At 38.0% G+C, this 15,452-nt stretch overlaps 5 protein-coding genes and 1 long non-coding RNA gene across 8 annotated transcripts; 3 read left to right on the top strand and 3 right to left on the bottom strand.

Moving 5' to 3' along the window:
- Window positions 1–1,055: 1,055 nt before the first annotated feature.
- On the bottom strand, window positions 1,056–1,803 carry LOC130690293 (coiled-coil-helix-coiled-coil-helix domain-containing protein 7-like). Its single transcript, XM_057513303.2, has 3 exons — window positions 1,525–1,803; window positions 1,367–1,465; window positions 1,056–1,259 (listed from the first exon to the last, which is right to left on the bottom strand). Exons 1-3 carry the CDS (start codon window positions 1,627–1,629, stop codon window positions 1,149–1,151), a joined length of 315 nt encoding a protein of 104 aa, XP_057369286.1. The 5' UTR covers window positions 1,630–1,803; the 3' UTR covers window positions 1,056–1,148.
- Window positions 1,804–5,070: 3,267 nt separating this feature from the next.
- LOC130689959 (uncharacterized) lies at window positions 5,071–7,307 on the top strand. 3 transcript variants are annotated; one of them, XM_059496082.1, is made up of 4 exons: window positions 5,071–6,309; window positions 6,365–6,716; window positions 6,785–6,894; window positions 6,982–7,307. In XM_059496082.1, the coding sequence occupies exons 1-4, from the start codon at window positions 5,179–5,181 to the stop codon at window positions 7,009–7,011; spliced, it is 1,623 nt and encodes a 540-aa protein (XP_059352065.1). In that variant the 5' UTR covers window positions 5,071–5,178; the 3' UTR covers window positions 7,012–7,307. The 3 variants fall into 3 exon arrangements, with proteins under 3 accessions (XP_059352065.1, XP_057368907.1, XP_057368899.1); XM_057512924.2 differs by having other exon boundaries at window positions 6,960–7,307; XM_057512916.2 differs by lacking the exon at window positions 6,982–7,307 and having other exon boundaries at window positions 6,785–6,975.
- On the bottom strand, window positions 6,150–10,000 carry LOC130690410 (uncharacterized). Its single transcript, XR_009421383.1, has 7 exons — window positions 9,545–10,000; window positions 8,987–9,485; window positions 8,703–8,921; window positions 8,497–8,611; window positions 6,956–7,299; window positions 6,766–6,870; window positions 6,150–6,693 (listed from the first exon to the last, which is right to left on the bottom strand). It is a non-coding gene; the product is annotated as an uncharacterized LOC130690410 (long non-coding RNA).
- LOC130690030 (uncharacterized) lies at window positions 7,473–9,423 on the top strand. The gene is made up of 9 exons (XM_057512995.1): window positions 7,473–7,574; window positions 7,671–7,898; window positions 7,955–8,142; window positions 8,203–8,344; window positions 8,409–8,468; window positions 8,526–8,613; window positions 8,683–8,936; window positions 8,996–9,228; window positions 9,288–9,423. The coding sequence occupies exons 1-9, from the start codon at window positions 7,530–7,532 to the stop codon at window positions 9,421–9,423; spliced, it is 1,374 nt and encodes a 457-aa protein (XP_057368978.1). The 5' UTR covers window positions 7,473–7,529.
- A 98-nt stretch (window positions 10,001–10,098) lies between the features above and the next one.
- LOC130690164 (enoyl-CoA delta isomerase 2-like) lies at window positions 10,099–11,469 on the top strand. Its single transcript, XM_057513163.2, has 5 exons — window positions 10,099–10,397; window positions 10,472–10,650; window positions 10,715–10,835; window positions 10,902–11,135; window positions 11,203–11,469. Exons 1-5 carry the CDS (start codon window positions 10,269–10,271, stop codon window positions 11,356–11,358), a joined length of 819 nt encoding a protein of 272 aa, XP_057369146.1. The 5' UTR covers window positions 10,099–10,268; the 3' UTR covers window positions 11,359–11,469.
- A 230-nt stretch (window positions 11,470–11,699) lies between these two features.
- On the bottom strand, window positions 11,700–14,738 carry LOC130690349 (SUMO-activating enzyme subunit 2-like). Its single transcript, XM_057513373.2, has 13 exons — window positions 14,546–14,738; window positions 14,127–14,281; window positions 13,690–14,045; window positions 13,394–13,606; window positions 13,215–13,327; window positions 13,012–13,144; window positions 12,900–12,923; window positions 12,750–12,838; window positions 12,584–12,685; window positions 12,351–12,524; window positions 12,200–12,282; window positions 12,005–12,141; window positions 11,700–11,945 (listed from the first exon to the last, which is right to left on the bottom strand). The coding sequence occupies exons 1-13, from the start codon at window positions 14,681–14,683 to the stop codon at window positions 11,776–11,778; spliced, it is 1,887 nt and encodes a 628-aa protein (XP_057369356.1). The 5' UTR covers window positions 14,684–14,738; the 3' UTR covers window positions 11,700–11,775.
- Window positions 14,739–15,452: the final 714 nt, after the last annotated feature.

Genomic DNA, 15,452 nt, shown 5'->3' with positions numbered 1-15,452 from the left:
CGCATTCCGGCAGTCGTTTGTTTTTCTTTGTTCTTGTCTCGCGCCTGAATGCAGTGGTAGAAGAAATGTCGGGGTAGGAAATTCAAGGACGAGTGTTCCCTAGAGAACGTCCTATCCTTCTGCATAAATAGAGTCCTAAGGATTTTTAGACCTGAAATTTTCTGCAAACAGAAGGCGGAGGAAAGAGCAAAGGAAAATCATGTCGCGATTTTTCCCAAGAACTATACATGTATCTTAGATGTGTATGCGAAGACCAAATCAAAATTAACGACAACATGCCAGATCCTAAACGTTTAACTCCATTCGTTTTTTTTTCCATCAAAGACCAAGTCATTTAGGTTTTAATTTCACGTCGTTTACACTGTTCTTTCGTTTTTCTCCTCCACTGTTTTCTTTTCCCCGCTATGTGTCCACGTTAAACATTAAACGGTTATTGAATGAAGTTCTAACTAGCGCAAATGGAATACATGACCACTACCAATGTTATATCGTCCTTCGAAAACATTAGAATATCGTTTTCTCATTCCGAAACCTATATGGAACCATGATAATTAAAAATTAAATTACGCGAAAAATTTTCTAGAAGGAAGAAATACATCGGTTCAGAAAAGGAACATGTTGCTCACTTTTGACTGTGTGGTCCTTTGTTCCGACATAATATTCAAAATAAGATTTAAAAGAGTGTTGAGAGGGCAATACTGGTCTATCCGTGGTTCCAAAAACTGACTAGCATCTCTTGTCCAATGTTGAAAACCAATAAATTACACCGAAATGTAATAAAGTTATGGGTATAACACGGTACTGCTACTTCAACTTATTACGATCCATAACTAAAACCCATTTAAAGAAAGCCATTACTAGCATCTTAAAGGTTATTCTGTGAATTCGCCAAACCTGTTTGAGCATCCCCGGATAGCTAACAGAATAATACATAACGTTGCTGAATCATTTTTCGTTTGCATTCAACAAACAGGTAATGCCTATTGTTCATTTTTTGCTTCTGATAAATAATCTGAAATCAGATTATTCATAGTTTCATCACTCATTTTATGAAAATAAATGTACAGATTAGTCATCTTACTGCACTATTTAACAAACTTTACATACAACTAGAACAATGGCCAAGTGTCAGAAACTTAAGAACAGGGCTATGAAAGCTTGGCTTTGCTTCGTGCATGTTGAAGAATTTGCTCCCTTTCTTCAGGTGGAGGCAATAATGGACGGATTCGTTCTCTTCTTCTTTCAGCTTTAATGTTGGTCTAGAAAATGTAAACTGTTAGTGTAAAAAGTGGGAACAAATCTATCATAGTTTAAATAACTTGAGTTGTATGCTGATTACTATCAAGAACTGCAGCTACTCACATACCCAGAATTCCATGCAAGCTCGATAATTTGCAAAATAGGCTTTGCATTTCTCTCTATCTTGGAAGTTGTTTGTTGAACATTCATTCGCCATCTTGTGTTCCTGTGATCCCAGGCAATTTTACAACTTTGAGTACAGTACACTTTATTAATGTGTCAAACTTTTGAACAGGGGTTATTTGCATCGTTATTGAATTCAGTGGCTTGTCGATTTTTTATACGTCTTTGACTGCTTCGCTCAAGCTCACTTATTTTGTGTTCCTCCATATTTTGTATCGCTTTCCAGCATATGGAGAAAGTTTAGAAGTTTTCGGATAAAACCAAATATTTTGCGCTACTCTCACTGGCCAATGTCAGTAATAATTGAAACAAAACTTTTTGTTTTGTTTTAAGTTTAAAGGCACTGCTGTAACTTAATTGAAGTAACTGAACTACTTGCCAACTTAGTCTCCAACAAGAGATGTCTGCTTCTATTCCAGATGAGGGTTTGCAATGTTGTCAAATGTAAATACAAAACGAAACAAAGAAGAGACTACGGAGCAGCCCCGATTGACCGTAATCGGCTAAACCGATCTGATTTACCCGAAATATGGCCAAACTGGTTCCGTCTTCAATAACCGATCGGTTCGGTGTGCTGTCTTCTACGAGTGCAAATTGTACAATCTGTCACTATTTTGAAAAATTGCAGCTTAAAAACTCCTAATGCAATCAACTACTAATACACATGCATTAAACATTTTTGCATTTATATAACATTAGAAACATTTAACATTCAAATTTAATAATCTTCGCCTACTTTGTTTATTACAGTAGCCATTAGTTAAATCATGTTTGGTCTTTGGGGTATAGCAATGTTGATAATGTTGACTGTCAATCCTACATCCTAGTACTGTGTCTCTATTTTTTTCATCCTTTTCAAAAACTGAGAAATACAGTCATCAAATCATTTTTACTCTAACCATTTTTACTCTAAAGGAAAGCTGGAATTTTTGCATTACTTCTTAACTTTTTATTTCTAAAAGTTAAAAAATTCTAAATTGCCACACGAATTTTGAACAAACGTCATATTTCTGGGTCGGAACAGAATTATGCACCGAAAACCAAAATGACCCGATAGATCATCGAAAACGATTGACGCGGGGCGGATCGCTACAAGAGCCTCACAACCCGGCACAACCAAACCACTTACATGACTAGAAAACTAAGACCGAACTACTAACGTCATAATTTGTTTTAATTTTCGTTGTTGTTGATCATCAATGGTGGGAATACAACTACAACAGGTAAACGTATAATATCCCCAACCTAAGTATCAATATCAAGTGTTTGTTGCATTGTAAGTCCTCATTGATTCATCGCCTCCCACCGATAATAAATCCAACATTGTACAGAGGCGACATCTATTGGAATTGCTGGTCTTTTTTCTTTGTCAATGTTCTTAGGAATCCGTTGCGAGACCGTAAAGTTGCCACAAAAAAGAAAAATATTTTACCAGGCTACTGAAAAACCTGTTTATATGACATCTAATAATCCTTAGGGAAAACATTTATCAAAAAGCTAAAAAGTTAGCTGGAAAAAGTGAATATCTCTTGTGGGGCCAAACAATATTAAGAGGATCAGGTTCAGGTATTTTCTAAGTAACTGAGCAACTGAAAATTTTTTGCCCATATAAGGTGAAGTTTGTGTTTTATGACTGTGATTGGTTGCCATTATGTTTAAGCAACCCTTGGCTCTCCATTGGGCACGTCCGGTAGATGGCCTCGGAGATCTAGGTCATTGTCTGTCTTTGCCGCTGGCGTAATGTCTCCATATATGGCAATATTTCTTTCTTGCGATTCTGATTGGTTGCTGTATCACCAAGCGCAGTAAAGTTCTGGAAGTATGCAGAACTTTGATCCTCAGAGGCATTGCCGACGGACGGCTAGTTATTGACCTTCAGGCACTGTTCCCAATATTTCCCAATACCACGAGCATTTCTATCCTTATAAGGCAATGTTTCTTTTTTGCGACTGTGATTGGTCCGAGGCATCTTGGAAAGAAAATCTTGTTTCCGTGGGGATCTTGTATGGAAATGTACTACCAATCACAAAGAAAGACGCAGACTCGGCTCGGCATTTTCATCACACCAGCGGCTGTTTGCTGCCACCTATAAAAATCCCTCACCAGGCATCAGATTGCATTCAGTGTTGGGGGGCTCCAGCCACCAGTCGTTTTCTCCACTGCAAGAGTAGGTAAGTTCCCACTTTTAACTGTATTCTTTCAACGGTCACGATGTTTTGTGTTGGCTATTTCGTTGTGTTTGTTACTTCGTTACTAAACGTGGTCCTTAACCAGGACAGTTGTACGAATAAAGTGCAAAGAATTCGTGATCAAAATCCAGAATTGGTTTTCTCTTATTGGTATGTTGCCAGTTCATCGTTGCATTCCAAACAAGAATAAAAGGTAATATTATATTTCTTCAATTCTTGTTTTCAAAATATTATGTAATCCCTTTTGATGAATATTAAACGGGTAAATGTTTCAAGTTGTTCCCTTTGTATTTTCGTGAATAGTCTTCAAAATTAACGACTGACAAAATCTATGGGTAAATGTGAGAAAGTTTTACGCTTTTAATAACATACTTTTAATGTGGACTCTGGCTGATGTTACCGAATTTGTCAACTCGCATCATGCGTAAAAGTTCTTGATTTTTCGTTTCTAAACTCACTTGATGTAGCAGAAACTGTAAATGCAGAGCATGATATATCTTTGTTAATCCCTATCACTAACGTTTAAATTCAATTATATTGTTAACATGCTTCCAGAAAATTAACAACTGACCTTGCACTTTCTCACAATGGAAAGGGAAATTATTGTTCCTTAGCGAAATATTCGCGGAAGTGTTAAATATTTAAATACATCCAACCTTGGAAATATTTAAATTCATTGTAACATTTCCGTGTGATAGATTAGCTTCGCAACAGTATTTCCTTACTACATAGTGACTGAGTTCAGCAATGTACATTTTCCCAATTCCAAATATTGGTACTGCCCAAACTATGTAAAAATTCCAAAATCGTTCACTGAATTGGTGTTGGCCATTAACATACCTAAAGGCGATTGCTAACTTACAACTTGGGCACGCATTCTGCTGATCAGGTAGGAAACGTATAGTTTTTAAACTTCATAACGACAACTACGCAATTTTCCATGCTATTCTATTCGGAGCAAAGCTGAGAAAATTCCCATCGGCGTCCCGTAGCAGATTTGCGAGTGCAGAGAGCAACAGTTGTGTCTGAATTTCACCGATCTTAAGAAACAAGCCTCAGAAACAGTCCTTCAATTTAGAAGAGCTAGAGAAAAAAAAAAAAGGGAACATGACCTTCGGATTTAAAAGACAACATTCTGTAAAAATAAGCAGATGGAAAATCTGAAAAAAAACAAAACAAAGAAGTGCAATGTCAACATTAAAAGGAGGGAATGCTATCACCCAATCTAGCTACAAGAGATTTCACCAAAATTCAGAAATAAGTTAGGTTATGACCGAATCAATCCATATTCAAAACCAGTTACATACCCTTCAGTTTCTTGCAGTTGGTGCATGTAGCCGTGTCGAATAAGAAATGCAAACTGTCAAATGAAAGTACGGAAAAAAAAAAAAAAAAAAAATCGCAAAAAAGTTTCTCAGGTCGCCATCTAGTGTTGAGTTGAACCGTTAGTTGTATACTGTTTCCAAACGCCATCTAGCACATGAAATGTTGTTTGTCTTGGCGGTGTCCACGGTCGTGTTTTTTAAAATGATCTTAATTTATTTCCTTTTTCCCAGTTTTATCGCAAATGGAAGGAGAATGCTTCTTGAATTCGTGTTTCGGACCAAAGCTGGCGTTGCAACCTACACCATACAGTGGAAAAATTGCACGAATGGCATCAGCCAATAGATACGAAGATCCAAAACTAAACGCACAATGTTTAGTTATCTTGGATAGACTTCAATTGACACCATCGGGAAAGTTCGAAATACCAGGACCACGAAAACCACGCGTTTTCAGGGTCTATTCAGATTGTGAAGTTGAAAATACGAATGACATTCGTACAAGGAAAAACCATCGCAAAAGACGAGTGAAAGGGACCAAACGTCTTCTTCAACTTTCTGATTCCGAAGACGACTTTGACTGCAGTAATGAGAGATTGGACTACAATCTGAACAACTTCAGTGAAAATTTACACACAATGAATTCCGCCATAACATCATCGGAATTTGTTGTCGAAAAATCTGTAAGCACACCAGAAGGAAATCGTGTGCTCAAATCGACAATTTCTTCTACGAGCAGCCATACGGCACAAATTAACTCCCTCACGCAATTTAAGCTGTGCCAAGTTGAGGAGATTACTTTGAGCTCCGACGAGGAAGAAATGGAATTCTCAAACAAACCAGATTTGGGTATAGCTATTGCTATGCAATGTACAGCGGAAACAAAGGAAAAATCTCACATGGTGGATAAAAGTCTGCCACAGGCATCAGACGGTGTCGAAGGCGTTGTATCAGAGTTACCAGCACTGGCGACATTAGCAACCTGCCAAGGCACCACTGTGGCAGAGAAAGAAAACCAATCGACCCGGACAACTGGAAACGAGGAGGAAAAACTGAAAGCTCTTCTTGCATCTGACCGTTTCAAGCCTAAAGGCAAATTAACAAAACCCACAATTCCGCAAGCCATTTCCCGCAGACAACGAGCAAGCAGTGCTAAATCTTCCAAAAAAATTAATAAAGAGCATTCTATGAGAAAGAAGCTCCAAGAAGAACAGGATCTGGGAAGTTACTGTGCATCTGTAAAAACAGCACATGACAAGAATTCTTCGAGCACTACTCCGGTTACCGGAGAGGTAACCGTTCGCGCCATTGGCAATAAACGCCAGAATTATTTGCTAATACAGAAACCACCCGTTTCACTGCCACCCAATGTAAAGGTATGTCGTATCGAGAAGAGCTTAATTTCCTTATTAAAAAGATTTACCGTTTCAGGCAAAAACGACATCCGTATCTCGCGGTGATAAGTTGACGGCCGACCTCATTGTTGGCGAAAACTTGCGCAAGATCCAAAAAAAGGATTCCTTAAAATCGTCCTTTAGATCCCGCGCGATTCCTGCAAGACAGTCAAGAAGCAAAAATGTCTTCAAAAGTCAACCTACTTCGTCTTTTGAGGGAGAGCTCTCAAAACGAGAGAATGAGTTAGTCGCTACTGATGCGAATGCCACTCACAGCCTTTCTTTCAAACCACGTCTTAAACGAGTAGCAAGAATTCCATCCAACGAAAGTACCGATGGGTCAGGGTCGCTTCGACATATACCAACCTTCAGCAGGAATAGAAACAAAGGTAAGAAAGACAAAATTTACAATACATGTATAATGGTCACTTCACTTACCTATCCTGCATTCCTCCAGATCAAGAAAAACAATTTACAGCCAGCAACAGAGCTAACCTTGCCTTAAAGGAGGGAATTTCCAGATTAAAGCATTCTGTCAGCAATCTATATGGACAGAGCGTGAAAAGGGTAAGAAATGACGGAAAAATGCAAACTTTTGACACTGAGAGACGATTCGGAATATTCATACACAGTCCATGCTCCTACTGAACCCAGAGGATTGAAGAGCAGCGATGTAACGCATAGCAACCGCAAAACGTTGAATGGATTACGACACTTAGTAGTGCACTCCGTAAGCCGCACACTTAGGAGATCAAAACTGTTCTGTGGGAAGAGTTTGCTGCGTATAGGAGAAAGAGAGGCCGTTTCTTTATTCTTACCATTCCTGGTTTTCTATTTGCAGGGCCTCTATTTATTTGTTGATTGGCAAGTTGCGGCTAGAGACAATTATTTGTGTCCTTGCGATTTGTTATCGTTGCTCATGTTATGTTTTTTTTCTTTAGTCAACAGATATATGTACCGAGCCGCTGTCATCTAAAAAAATAGAGAGAAAAAAAATATATTTCCTTATTAAACAGATATCGATTCACAATTTTAATCGAATATTATACGTGACAAACACTCTTATCTGCCCGTGTGTCGTATCTTATCTCGGTTTCTTAGGGGTTGCGAGATAATATAAAACTGTTGAGGAAAACGAATTCAGTATTTTAACTGACGAGAAAAACTCCCGGAACACCAGTGTAGTTCGCAAGCTACGTTAAATGAGTTCCATAAATTTCGTTACTATTGTGTTGTGTGCATTCCAGGTAAAATGTGACTGTCCTCGCATATAACTTCATTCAATTACATTGAAAGTTCGCAAGTTGCTGTAACATAATTCTCTGTCTGGCGTAATATTATAGCTGGTAGGCGCTAGTCGGCAGAGATGGGGCATCCCTTCTTGTAATACAGTCCCACAGCTTGAAGGCCATACACTTACAATGGAACTAATTTGTGAAAACGAATTCCCTGAAATAGATTCATTATTCTTTTTTTTCCTTTATCCAACTGCGGATGACGGCCGATGTCAGTGGAACGAATTTAGTCGACAATATTCTACTCTATGTGAAACCTCACACGCATCACCTCAAGTAAACTAAACTGCGAATATATAATCTCAATTTTGATTTACGTTTCACTTCCACAGAAAAATATTCAAGTAATCTTCGAGTACGTCTACAGCGGAAGCTACTGTTTGGCTGTTTACCGTAATAAATTGACCGTTAGCCTACCGATATGCAGCTTTGAAATGCCTTTTTATCTCGAAACGGAATTGACGGAAATGGACGTCGAAATGTGGAGGCCTACAATAACCCTCCAGCAACAAGGGTTTAAGTATTGCCTGAACCTGAGTAAAGGTAAATTCTATAAATTGACATATCGGTTTCCTATTAGTGACCTCTTCATTCAGTTGGACAACAGTCATAGCGATGGCTACAATTTCAGTATGTTTGATATTGAAATACACGCTGTTGACGATTCCATTACACATTGCGACCAGCTACCTGTTATGCCTAAAACAAAACCCATCACTGTGGTATTTTTCAGCGCTATTTTAATAGTTAACTTTGCTTTTCTCATAACTGCCTTACTTGTCATAGAGCACTTCCGGGAAATCACTTACTCTTAGTAACCTAACGGAGGGAAATTACTGCGTAGAAGTAATAAATAGTTATTTAGCACACTTACTTTGATTTAGCTTTCTTTGCTTCAAACAGGTTACCCCCGTCGATGTCAGATGCATATATCCTTTTTCGTCGACTAATCTTCCATGTACAAGATCAAGTAACACGACCCGAATTACCTGTAATTTAAAAAATCACGAATTAGCAATAAGTATAATCATACAAAATACTTAATGTAATCTGTTTTAAGTTTCTCATAGAGGAGATTACCAGAAAGTAGTTGTCACTGGATCGGTAACCGTTTTATTGTTGAGCTGCTTGACTGCGACCGTCATTTTTCTAAAGAAACACAACAAAGCAAAGAAAGGGAAATGCAGCAACAGAATTAAACATAGGCAAATGTCATCAGTGGCAATATTTCTCCTTCATTCTAATGACGAGCGACTCCGAAGTTCTGTCAAGATGTTGAAAGACGCTTTGCATGCGAGACTACCATCGTGCGAGGTTGAATTTCAAATGTCGTATGCAAGATTCTATCGGTTCTAATAACATACCTCAAACAGATCGACGATCATACGGATGAACACCAGTGGGAGAGTGTGGCCCATGAAGGTATAAGCTGGTTTCTTTCACGCCTGAATGAAGAAGAAAAATACATCATCGTCATCGCACCTTTTCTTGAAGGAGATGTTTTCAATCAAAGAGAATTTAGTGAAACTTACTATTTTCCCTTTGCATTACAGCAACTACAATCAATTGCATCATCATCTGCTTATCAAAGAATCCTTATTGTTTGGTAAAATAACCTATTAGCACTAGTAATTAAGTCACTTGATTAAAATTGATTTGACACAGGTTTCAACATGATTCCAAGGTTGAATGTGTTCTCTTTAGAAAATTTGGAAATCCATTCACTAACTTTGTAATGCCACAAGATCTTGACCTTCTTGAACAACATATTAGGAATTTGGCGGATCAGGACTATGTCTGAGATTCAACCGCAATAATCATACTGGCAAATCCACAGTATTGTTTCTCCTCCCTGCAACTTCACTGGAAATGTCTAAATAAAACCTTATGTGTCTATGTTTTATGTCATAGTTTTAACTTACCATGCTCACTGCCACCAATCTTGCTGAAAATAATAAGTTGTTGACGATATGCTGCTATTAGGCATACTAGTATAAATGTTGGATCACTCACTAATAAAGAGTGACATGGGTGCCCAAGAATCAACCATTGTCCTTTCTCAAGAACTAAATTGCCATGCCCTACAAAAATAATTAAATCTACTAAGAGACCTACATATATAATGTGAGTTAAAACAAGAACATAAACAGACAACCGAAAAAGCTTATCTCACATAATAAAAAACACAAACCATTGCTTTGAATACTTTACAGACCATGCTTTTTTCCTGGATGATTAAGTCCCCAACGTGATAGCCAAAACGCGGGAAAAATAATAACAACATTGTGGTACATGAGCCTGGCAACCGTAATGAAATCTTCTAGAACTTCACGACAAAGAACTTTTTGCAATGTGTTCCGCCTTCAGTTGCTTGTCAAGATAGTTCAATTTGGTTGGTTACATGTTTGTGGCATTCTGCTTTCGTTTCATTTGTAATTTCAGATCATAGATGGCCTGTTACGCTGAAACATGTGTATGTCTTACACCACTATGTGATAAACAAATCAAACAAATTGACCTAAACAAGCTGATTGCATGCTAAAGCAAAATTTTTTTGATAACGTGTTAACGCGTAGTTGATGTGAAGCAAGGGTTTCATTAAAGTTTGAGAAAAGCTATTTCAAATTGGCGAGCATAAGGGTAACGATGATGGCAACTCCAAATCAAGAAAACCAAACTGTTCAATACCCTGGGTTGAATGTCAAAATTGAAGAAAAATTAATGGTCCTTCAGTTGAACGCCCCTAAGCGAAAAAATGCCTTAACGCCTTCAATGGTATCATGTTAAAAAAATTATTTCCCAAGTTTTTTTTAACTTTTTCATTTCACTGTCACTACTTGAATATGAAGTATGCAGGGATTACCAGTGCCCTCCAAGAAGCTGAAAAAAGCCCACATATATCAATTGTTGCCATTACCGGAACAGGAGATTTTTATTCCAGTGGTAATGATTTTGGAGTGCTTCTGGGCAAAGTCTCTGATCTCTCATCAACAGAGGCAGATGCTCAAAAAGGGCTAACTATGGTGCAGTAAGAGAGAAAAGAATCAATTCAATTTAACAAGTATTGAAAATTGGACATTTTCTTTGTTGAGAAATTTTGTGGACACTCTGATTGATTTCCCCAAGCCAATTGTTGCTGTCCTCAATGGTCCTGCTGTTGGAATTGCTGTCACAACGCTTGCCTTGATGGATGCTGTATATGCCAGTGAAAAGGTATATTTGATGAATGAAATTTGGAAGTCAATAATACCATTGAAAAAGAAAACAATTATAAAATAGGTGTGGTTACATACACCATTTACTCAGCTCGGTCTCTGTCCAGAAGGTTGCTCCTCTCTCACTTTCCCCCGCATTATGGGATCATTAAAGGCGTCAGAAGTACTATTATTCGGCCAAAAAATGACAGCCGTCGAAGCTGAAAAAACCGGTTTGATCACGAAAGTTTTTCCTGCTGCTGAAGCAGAAGCAATAATATGGTCGAAGCTAAAAGAAATTTCTCAGCTTCCGTCCAAGGTTATATGATAAAACATGGACATATAAAGTGATTTTATCTAAAAAATGCGCTTTTTCTAAACCACAGTCCATGATACACGGGAAGCAACTTTGCCGTAACATTGATCGCGAGCTACTTCACAAAGTCAATGCGGCGGAATGTGCAAAATTAGCTGAATGTCAAAATTCTGAAGAAACAATGGAGGCTATGTTAAGATGGTTCACGCGCCGGTCGAAACTATAAAAAACCAGGCAATGCTACAAAAAATAAATCCATAGTTAGACCGATGGAAGGTGGAATACAGTCCGTGGGTTTTTGTGTAATCTTAAAGATATATACGGTATCAAGGGATGATTTTGTCGTCTAATTCAATAACAATGGTATTCTGCTGATAAATGCAGTAAGATCCGAATTATTAAGGCCATTGCCACTTGGATTTTGGAAAAAGTACAGTATAAAGTTTTCTCAGACAAACCACTTTACCTGGGGAATGAAGAATCAAAATACAATGACTGTAGGAAACAAACGCCTTTGTTCCCTGGTACGAAAATCCTTTACCAGATGAGAATAATAAAAAATCAATATTCATAGAAAAGAAAAAACATGTAGCATTTATTAAAATGGCTTGCCGACATTGACTTTTCCTTAGAAATTCCAATTTCACAACTCGATAATATCGTTTTCGGATAAACGAAGTTTTTTTGAAGCACTGCCAATATCAGCTTGTCCAGAAATAGAACGCTTCCTAATGGATGGTTCTTGTTGATTGTTGCCATTTTCAGTGCCTTTTTGGAAGATAACGTCCAAATCCTCATCGATCTCCACTGATTCTGTTGACAACACACTTGAATCAGTAACAATCTAGAGCAAATAAGAAACCTACGCGTACCTGTTGCATTGGTCGACGGCGCAGGCACGGAAGAAGATGTCGAAGGTTGCGGACCACTGGTTTCGACGGCGGCCTTTGGTTGAAGTTGACTTGGATCAGCGATAACAATAAACTCACGGTTGTCTTCCAAATTTTCGCTTGAGAAAATACAAATATGTAAAGACATAAAGAAAATAGTTATCCTTAAAAAACTACCGGTCAATGATTGTGATATTTAAGTCATATTCTTGATGGAAATCTTCACATCGAAGTCGCGTACCATCAGAAATGTTGAAGTCCTAAAACGAGAAGAAATGATACATATTAATAAAAGCGGGAAGAAGGACATACTCGAAACTGTGCTCACCGAAAGAAATTTTATCATATTTTCTGTTGTTTCGCCTTCTTCCGAGGATATGAGCACAGTGCCCTTGCCGTCATCAACCATTACATCTGGAGAGATCATATGAAGAGCACCCCGCAAAACTTTGTCTTCGAATGATTGCACGGTCATTTGACCAACACTTAATAGAACAGTGACCTGGAAAGACGAAGCATTTATCAAATGAAATCAATCAATTAAAACCCATCGTCAGCTACTTCAGGGTGCGGCGAGCAAACGTAGCATTTTGGATTTGCACTATCCAGTGATGATGGGGCAATAACTTTGTTCAATGCATTCGGTTTACTATTAAGGTACACCTACAAGTAAATCAGATGATTAAAAAACGCAAAATGTGTACACTATTTAACATATTGGTTTTACATGGCGACATTCTTCCCACTTGCCCTCGAGAATTTTAAACGCTTCAAAGACAATAAGTCCTGCAATAACTGCATTGGTAGTAGCGATCGCTAATAACAATTCAAGGATTTTACTAGATTAGTTACTAGATGAATATATTAGAATTACTACCTGGAATAATGTTGCCTGCCATTGCTGAAACATGGTTAATTCCGAACATTTGCTTTGGTTACATTAACTGTATATGTAATATATATAGTTTTGATAATATATACATACGTACCTTTAACATCGAAGCGACTCTTCTTGGGAATTGAAAACACATGGGAGCGCAAATTTGAGCAAGCAGTTACGAAATCCATAGAAGCTTCATCATCCTTATCCCATACAAGGAAACTTTCTTCTCCTTTCAATTCCTTAAAATTTCGAATTGTATCGAATCTAGTTAAAGAAATGGATTTAAAAAACAAAATAAAATGATACTACCTTAAATCGTTGATATAAGGTTTTGATTGACGAGACCAAAGCTTGCACACATTCTGCTAGGCTCCAGACCTTTTGGTCTTTAATAAGCCCTCCTTGCTGATGAGAAGTTTCATCTACCAATTATTCAAAATATGTATCCAGCAGACAGTGGTTAAAATTCTATAGAGAAATATGTGTACCTGGAAGGTTGTCCCAAGACAGGGGAATAGGTGGGGTTCGTTTCGTCCATAGTTTGTCCATTGACAACAAATACTTAATGTCATCACAAAAAAATTTCCCAAACAATTTGCTTGGATCATATTCAGATTGTAGAGCCCACGCCCGAGTAGATACGCGCGTCACATTTCCTGCCTCACTGGCTTGATTGCGTAAAGCTACCGAGCCAGCTTCGCCTTTAAGTGGGAGACAAAAAGGGGTAGAAATGTTTATGCTGATTAAATTTTTGATGACTAAATGTGTCTTCTAATCATCATGCCAGCTGCTTCAGGATCAGCAGTATCAGGAGAAACATCTTCATCTGGGTCAGCTTCACCAAAAAGCTGATTGAAGAGATGTTTTGCCCAAACAATGCAATGAATAGGCTCTGATGGAGTATTGCGAATTGTACATCCAGGGTAAGATTTCTGTCCAGCTTTTGGGTTGCAATCATAGCACTCTGAAAATCCCTTTTTAATGACAGTGACTTGTCCAAGATATCCAGCTGTTCCACTTTCAATCAATGGTACATTGGCAGCTAAACACATTCGATTCACATGGCTTCTTGCAGCTCGATTGTCCAAAGCGTTCATCACTATTGTGAACTGTTTGAAGAAGCTAACACTGTATTCAGAACTGAAAATTAAAAGTTGGTCAGTGTTTAAAATTTATCATTTATAGCTAAAAAAAACTTGGGAAAATTTTTGTTGAACTTACTTCATCACACTGTCATGTTTAGCAACAATGTTGACATTTGGATTAAAGCCTAAGGCACTCTCCCTAGCAATTACAGCTTTTGATTTCCCAACATGCTCTTTTTGGAAAAGAAATTGGCGATTAAGGTTGCTTACATCTATGGTGTCCAGGTCAATCTAGTGAACAAGGAAAGGCAGCAATAAATAATGTGGGAATTTGAAGTTATGCCAGTTATGAGAATGGTTGTCAACTTGTCATGTGCGGGAAACATAGCATTTAAATGCCAGATCAGTAGGAAATTTTAATTCCCTTAAAAAAGAACTTTCATCCTATTTTTAGTAGTAGTACTACGTACATTTTATTTAGTTTAGCTTAAGGGAGCAATTCTCCAAACAGAACAACCAATGGTTGACAACCATGACAAAAAAATCTTTACTAACCACTAAGATATCACTAAACCCAGAAAGCACAAGATTTTTTAAAAGTTCACATCCAATGCCACCAGCTCCAACAACAAGAACTTTAGATTTTCTAATTGAATCATCAAGCAGAGGTGGAGCAACATTAACGTCCGCCATTTTTCCCAATTTTGAAAATTGTTTCCCTAGGTGATCCGATGTTGCATTACTTCTTGAGAATAGAATCGATAACTGGTTGACACAGCTAGGGCTCGGCCCCGCGACGATCGGGCACGATTTTGGCCGACCCGCGCGGTTTAAAAAAAAAAAAGGACAAACCGGGTGCGGTTCGGTTTGAGTTTTTCCAAACCGATTGAACCGCGGTTTGACAGATTGTACCGTGGATTTCCAGTTTGCATAGGACAATACATCAGTAACAGAGTTTGTCGCTAGATGGCGGAAAGATCGACCAATTTTCGACCGCGATGCCTACAAGTCTGATCGGAAATTTGATTTATAACAAGTTGCTGACCGCCATTACGCTCACAACAATTAGTGATAATTACTTGATTTGGAATTTTAGCAATATTTCAAAAAATTTTTTTAATGGCGGTTCAAACCGGTTTGGCCCAGTTGCAAACCGAACCGACGGTTTGACGATTTTTAAATGAAAAACCGCGGTTTACCCCGATCGTCTTTGATTAGCCCTATTGACAAGTAGTGAACTGGAGTTAAAGACTTAAGTGACGACTCACGATTGAAAAAGAGACGAGTAAGAGAATTTTGGTATACTTTTGTTGTTTCCTTATTTTTGTCTACTTGTTTTATTTGTTTCATTGCTTTTTCTTTGAATGTTTCTTGTTACTAATCAAGTTCATTGTTCATAAGCCGATCTACGAAGAATACGAGATAAAGGGAGAAACTCGAGCAGAGGGGGATCAGAAAAATC

This window comes from Daphnia carinata, chromosome 7 (assembly GCF_022539665.2).
Source record: "Daphnia carinata strain CSIRO-1 chromosome 7, CSIRO_AGI_Dcar_HiC_V3, whole genome shotgun sequence".
In the NCBI taxonomy this organism is placed as follows: domain Eukaryota; kingdom Metazoa; phylum Arthropoda; class Branchiopoda; order Diplostraca; family Daphniidae; genus Daphnia; species Daphnia carinata.
The sequence above is the reverse complement of the archived record's forward strand: the minus strand, read 5'-3'. Positions and strand labels throughout refer to the sequence as shown.

Coding starts and splice junctions, on each gene's coding strand:
- LOC130690349 (XM_057513373.2), bottom strand. CDS start 14,683: ATGGCGGACGTTAATGTTGCTCCACCTCTGCTTGATGATTCAATTAGA. Junction 12,924..13,011: donor GAGTCGCTTCGATGTTAAAG/GTACGTATGTAT, acceptor ACCATGTTTCAG/CAATGGCAGGCAACATTATT. Junction 12,525..12,583: donor TTTGCTCGCCGCACCCTGAA/GTAGCTGACGAT, acceptor TCGTCTTTCCAG/GTCACTGTTCTATTAAGTGT.
- LOC130690164 (XM_057513163.2), top strand. CDS start 10,269: ATGATGGCAACTCCAAATCAAGAAAACCAAACTGTTCAATACCCTGGG. Junction 10,398..10,471: donor ATGCCTTAACGCCTTCAATG/GTATCATGTTAA, acceptor TTGAATATGAAG/TATGCAGGGATTACCAGTGC. Junction 11,136..11,202: donor TTTCTCAGCTTCCGTCCAAG/GTTATATGATAA, acceptor TCTAAACCACAG/TCCATGATACACGGGAAGCA.
- LOC130690293 (XM_057513303.2), bottom strand. CDS start 1,629: ATGGAGGAACACAAAATAAGTGAGCTTGAGCGAAGCAGTCAAAGACGT. Junction 1,466..1,524: donor CAAATAACCCCTGTTCAAAA/GTTTGACACATT, acceptor CTGGGATCACAG/GAACACAAGATGGCGAATGA. Junction 1,260..1,366: donor GAGCTTGCATGGAATTCTGG/GTATGTGAGTAG, acceptor TACATTTTCTAG/ACCAACATTAAAGCTGAAAG.
- LOC130690030 (XM_057512995.1), top strand. CDS start 7,530: ATGAGTTCCATAAATTTCGTTACTATTGTGTTGTGTGCATTCCAG. Junction 8,469..8,525: donor AGGGAAATTACTGCGTAGAA/GTAATAAATAGT, acceptor TGCTTCAAACAG/GTTACCCCCGTCGATGTCAG. Junction 8,937..8,995: donor CGAGACTACCATCGTGCGAG/GTTGAATTTCAA, acceptor TACCTCAAACAG/ATCGACGATCATACGGATGA.
- LOC130689959 (XM_057512916.2), top strand. CDS start 5,179: ATGGAAGGAGAATGCTTCTTGAATTCGTGTTTCGGACCAAAGCTGGCG. Junction 6,310..6,364: donor CACTGCCACCCAATGTAAAG/GTATGTCGTATC, acceptor TTACCGTTTCAG/GCAAAAACGACATCCGTATC. Junction 6,717..6,784: donor CAGCAGGAATAGAAACAAAG/GTAAGAAAGACA, acceptor GCATTCCTCCAG/ATCAAGAAAAACAATTTACA.